The 5,518-nt window shown below is 54.4% G+C and overlaps 1 protein-coding gene across 1 annotated transcript; it reads right to left on the reverse strand.

Moving 5' to 3' along the window:
• Positions 1 to 3,464: 3,464 nt before the first annotated feature.
• On the reverse strand, positions 3,465 to 5,173 carry LOC133892635 (ethylene-responsive transcription factor CRF1-like). Its single transcript, XM_062333528.1, has one exon. The coding sequence runs from the start codon at positions 4,875 to 4,877 to the stop codon at positions 3,831 to 3,833; it is 1,047 nt and encodes a 348-aa protein (XP_062189512.1). The 5' UTR covers positions 4,878 to 5,173; the 3' UTR covers positions 3,465 to 3,830.
• Positions 5,174 to 5,518: the final 345 nt, after the last annotated feature.

Genomic DNA, 5,518 nt, shown 5'->3' on the forward strand with positions numbered 1-5,518 from the left:
AGGCTTTCATTTGACACATGCATGCGGTCCAGTCCAGCACGGGTGGGCACGGGGGCCGCCCCGTTTCGGCTGCCGGGCGGGGAGAACGTGCCGAGGGGCGCGACAAAACGACTGCCCCGAGCCAAGGCAGCGCTGTCCCTGTCCCTGTCCCTGCCCTCTTCTTTAACCGCGGCCGGCCGGCCGGCTTCATCGTTGCTTTGCTTTGCTTGTTCGTGCCGCATCCGGCAACCGTCCATGCAACGCACGCACTGGCACTGGCACAGGCACAGGCACAGCGGCCCGGCCCCTGATGCGGCCGTACCACGTACACGCGACGAGATATGCATGCACCATTTGCGCTTTTGAAAGGACGAGCACACTGCCAATCCGATCCTAGTTTCATCCCTCCGATGGGAGGCCAAAATGATTCAAACACGAGGGCCGGGCATGCAGAGGCAGAGCATGTATTCCTACTGGCCTGTTCCTGGTACAAACTCCGAGTTTTTTTTTCCTCTTCTTTGGTGCTTCCTTTTAAGCGAGCGTGCCTACTTAGGACGTGCTAAATCGAGCTAGGAATAGGATTGCAGTAGTGATGGGGAATTATATTAGGCTGAATCATAACCGCGACCTTCTGAGTTCTTTGCAGGGCTTCTCACCCAATGGGGACAGCTTCTGACTAGGAATAGCATGCCTCTCTCTATCATCTCATCACACCTGACCAAATCGAGGCGTTGTCTGGTGTTAAAGTGAGATAGATATATATTCAGGTACATTAGCGTGCGTAGCATTACCTAAAGCGAGACAAGAAAATCAAGCTGAATGGGGACAAGTACAGGCTATAACCGACTGGTATGTTACTCTAAGTATCCTCATGATAGCTTAACTGCTCTACATGATCCCCCTATCTCTCTCTATATATATATGCTCTAGTGCCTTTTTTCCAAGCTCCAATCTAGATTGGTAGAGAAATATCTCCGGATATTAATTCGTACCATGTCACTCGCGCACAATAAAGCTGACGGATCACACACGATGCCACGAACTGTTGACAAAAACATTCCAGAGACAAAAGTCGCTTTCTGGCAACATCCACATCACGCTTCTCTTCAGCAGATTTTCGTACTGAAATCCTACATTTGCTGGTAATATCGAGTTTTACCAACAAATCTGTACCACCATAAAAAAGAAAAGAGAGCAGCTTTTGACAGCACGCGACTAAAATGCTGGAAATCCACGGGACAGGGAGGCGCATTGCCTTTGTCGCCGGATCCAGGCAGACAGCAATAACCTTAACACACATGGCTGGAGCCTGGAGATGGACCCCGAAATTTTAGCCATGTTTGGTATGAACTTCAGCTCACAGTTTTACATCATACCTTAAATTTGTATACTAAGATAAGATGATTAAGTCTTTATTTTGAAATTAAAATAAAAATAAAATAACACATCTAAATATTCTCGGTGTCCCTACAACTTTAATTCTATTAATTTCTAACGTTATAAATACCTAGCTTTAAAATTTATAAATATAAAGCTCTACCAAACATATCTTTGACTCCGAAAACAAATAAAAAGCAAGAGCTGCGTTAGTACAAATCAAGCAACACTAGGCCATACATATAGGACCGGGCGCCGCAGAAGCTATAGCTTGATCCACACTCAAAACCCCAACACACAAACACAGGTAGCTTCGGTCCTCGGAGCACATGTGTGTCGCCCGCCTAAGCAGCAGTGTCGACCCACAACACGCGCGCGCGCGCGCACACCTAGCCGGGCCGGGCCGGCGGACGTGACGGCGACACCGGTTGACGTCTCCCCTCGCCGCCGGGCCACGAGTCAAACAAACCGGGCGCCGGAGCACGTCACGGCAAAGAAAGACGACTCATCGTTTTGTGCTGCTTCGCGAGTGTTTTTCGCGCCGGTGTCTCGGCCGAGTTCCAACGCGGGCGGGCGGCGCTCGGCTCGAAGCCTCGAACATCCTGTGCCGCCCGTTTCTCCGCGCCATCGCTTGCTTGGCACGCAACCGCTGGGCATCACCGTCTGCCCGTTAAATTTTCGACAAGACAAACTGAGGCAACCTGTCCTGTGCTGCTGCTGGGGAGAGGAGGGAAATTCCGAGCGTTGGGAGGCACACCTCGCTTCCAAAGGACAGAGGCGCAGAGAGAGGCAATCCACCAATAGACCAGCGAGCGAGACGGTGAGAAACACGAGACAGAAGAGGAACGAGGAGAGAGAGAGAGAGAGGACGGGACAGACGGGCCTTCCAGGACAACCAAATCTAAACGCTGCAGTACAGTGGTAGCCATCGTACACTGGCATACGGCTCCAACAGTGAGCTAGTAGTGTACTGTTGAAGAAATCAAGGATGCAAGTGGATAGGACGTGATAGCTATTTTGACGAAAAACTTTCAGGGGCCAACCCGTCAGCGGGAGACGAGGGGGAGTGCATGGATTTACGGCCGGAGCACCTAAAAATGTCCGGAACAAAGACCATCAGCAAGCAGGTCGGTAAGCGAGAGGAGTGGCCACGCTGGATCCTTTATAACTCCCGTAGCGAGTAAACGGCACGTCCAAGCCGCTAAAACCATCTTTTTTGACGCGCGTGTCGACCCCGATAAAGACGCTCGCTAGGAGATGGCGACCGTAGAAAGATGCCGAACGAACAAATCGTAAGCCGAAGCTCTGAAAAGAAAGACGCTTGTACTGTTACTGCACAACGTCCTTGCAGCAGCTGCAGGCGAGCAAGATGCTCGCCGGACCACCGTCGTCGCCCTCCGGCCAAAAGGGCCGTGGTGTTGGAAGGAGAAAGAAAAGAGAATGAATTCCCCATCTCCTTCCTAAAAGGCGAGGCCCTCCCCTTCCCCTTCCCCTTCCCCTCCCTCCAAAAGAACAGATGGACACAGAGAAAGGGAACACGCCTCTTTTCATGTGTCCTGCCTGCTTCTTGTTCATCCATTTTCTCCCTCTTTTTTCTTGCCCATTTTTCTAGGTCTGTCCCATTATAGTAGATGATTAACTGGATGCTCGATAAGTAGTGATCAATCAAGGTTTTATTTCGAAAGTGATTTTCCCCTTGCACGTTGGTAGTAGTATAGTCAAAAGAGTCCAAGGAGAAAGAGGTATTTGCAGGCGAGGCCACGATGACACAGGCACACGCTGAGCTCTGCGCCCTCCCCACGAGAAAAGAGGGCAGGCACCCCAAAGCCAGCTTTTCCTAATGCCACACTATTTTGTCAGGCTCTTGACTAGTAGGAGTACCACGCATGACCATGGCTTCGTCTTCTTCCCCTTCCCTCTCCCTCGTACGGCCAACGGACGGAACTCTCCATTTGCTTGAACTGCCCAACGAGTCCAACCATGCAAAAACCAACCAAAATCTTCACGCGGTTAATGTCGTGGTAGGAGCGGCGGTACTCCACTCCTGCTGCCGCATTTATTACCGGTACGGCGCCTCGGAACGGAGCCACGGAGGGGAGCAAATCGCGGCCCGTATCGGGAACCGACGACTCCAGACATCGCCGCCGTCCGGACGCGTCGCGACGCTGCAACCAAGAGCTGCGTTGGAGACCCGAAGGAGCAACAAACAGAGATTTTTAAGGAAACGAATCGCTAATTACTCATAGCTTAATATAGTTAATGGCGGATAACTTGATGATGGTAACAGGAAAGACCATCCATAACCGAAGAACCCAACAGCATCTCTCCTCTCATCTCGCCCCGGCGAAGGCTTCTTCTTCCTTGGCCCGGCGAGCACTAGTGATAACAACTTACGCTCTAAACAATAGAAGAAGTAAAAGAAGACGACGAAACGCAAACAAAATTGGCCGAATTAGACGGCGCTAATCCGGTGTTTACAGTTGTCCGGGGGGGAGCGGGTCGATTTGGAACAGGTCGGTGATGTCGTGGAAGAAGTCGTCAACCTGCAGCCAATTCGCCGGCGCCGGCGGCTGCCGGTCCGACGAGCACTCGCCGCCCGTGGAGAAGGCCGGAAGGGCCAATGGCTCCTCGGGAAGGTCGGAGAGGAAGTCCAACGAGGGCTCCGGGAAGTCGGCCAGAAGATCGAAGTCGGTGTAGAGGGGCGGGAACTCGCCGGCGAAGCCGTCGCCCGAGAAGGGGCAGCCGAAGACGCCTCCACTGGACTCGTCGGTCTCCGGGATCGGGGAGCGGGAAGGCGGTGACGGTTTCTTGCAGGTGTCGTCGGTGGCGGCAGCAACGGACGGAGGGAATGACCGCAGGACGGAGGTCGGGGACGCAGCCGCCACGTGGGACTCCTCGCCGGAGTCGTAGGAGGTGGCGGAGGAAGAAGCGATCTTAGAAGCCGCCGGCGGCTGGGGTAGGCGCTCGGTGACCTCGGCTGGGACGGCGTCGTCGACCTGCTCGAAGTTGGTGGTGGCGTCAGCGCCTCGCAGCTGGATGGCCGCCGAATCGTACACCTTGGCGGCCTCCTCGGCAGTGTCGAAGGTGCCGAGCCACACCCGCACCCGCCGCCACGGGTCGCGGATCTCCGCCGCGTACTTGCCCCACGGCCGTCGCCGCACGCCGCGGAACCGCGGCTCGCCGCCGGCGCCGTCGGCCTTCCTCTTCCTGCCAGGGACCACCACCCTCGGCTTCGCCGCCGACGCGACAACTTTTACGGCAGGCGCCTCCTTCATCGCCGGCTCCAGGCGGATCTCGTGCACGTAGCGCTTCACCCTCCGGCGCGCTGCGGCCTCCTCCTCCTCATCCCCGGACGAGTCGGTCGCGTCGTAGTCATCACAAAACACCCTGACCGTCCTCGGCCCGGCACCACCATCCGTCTCCTTCCCCTTGGCCACCGCCACCTCCACCGCCCGGGAGGTGACCTCGACGTGCTCCGTGCGCCTCACCGCCACGAACACCTCGTCTTCCATGGCCCACATCACTCCACTCGCATTTGACTCGGCTCCAATCACCTCCTAAAACCTCTCAAGAAACCTGCTAAACCTCGAGGCAAAGCAGATGGCAACCAAAAGGCAGGCACTCCTCCGCCTCCTACTCAACAAGAAAGCACTCCTCCCCCAAAACCCAGAGGAGACGGGGAGGAATGGGAAAAGCAAGCAACTTTTGGGCTGGGAGCGGAGGAGGGGGAGGCGAAGCGATGAGGTGAGGTGGAGGAGGAGGAAAACCTCCAAGGCTGGATGGGGGGTGGGGTGTGTGTCCCCGTGCCTGCGCTTGTTGTTTGTTGCTGTAGGCTCAGAACACGGAGGGCGCCCCCACCTTTATAGGATCCCAAACCCATCTCTGGAAAACGCCGTCCCATCCTCGCCGATTTTCTTTTTCCACGTCTCCTCCAGCATTTTCTCCCCCGCTTTCCAACTTCTTCCCCTTCCCTGTTTTTTGCCAAAATATATATATATATATTTCGAATTTGAAATGGGATGAGATTCTGGTAAGTAAATCTAAGAATATATATATTTCGAATTTGAAATGGGATGGGATTCTGGTAAGTAAATCTGGTGGAAAGTGAATGCAATGCCCTGGCTGCCTGGCTGGTTGGTTTACAGCAGTGAACAACTCTAAC

This window comes from Phragmites australis, chromosome 2, assembly GCF_958298935.1.
Source record: "Phragmites australis chromosome 2, lpPhrAust1.1, whole genome shotgun sequence".
Taxonomy (NCBI): Eukaryota; Viridiplantae; Streptophyta; class Magnoliopsida; order Poales; family Poaceae; genus Phragmites; species Phragmites australis.

What these genes read in the sequence shown, in the direction of transcription:
- LOC133892635 (XM_062333528.1), bottom strand. Translation starts at nt 4,877, where the DNA reads ATGTGGGCCATGGAAGACGAGGTGTTCGTGGCGGTGAGGCGCACGGAG.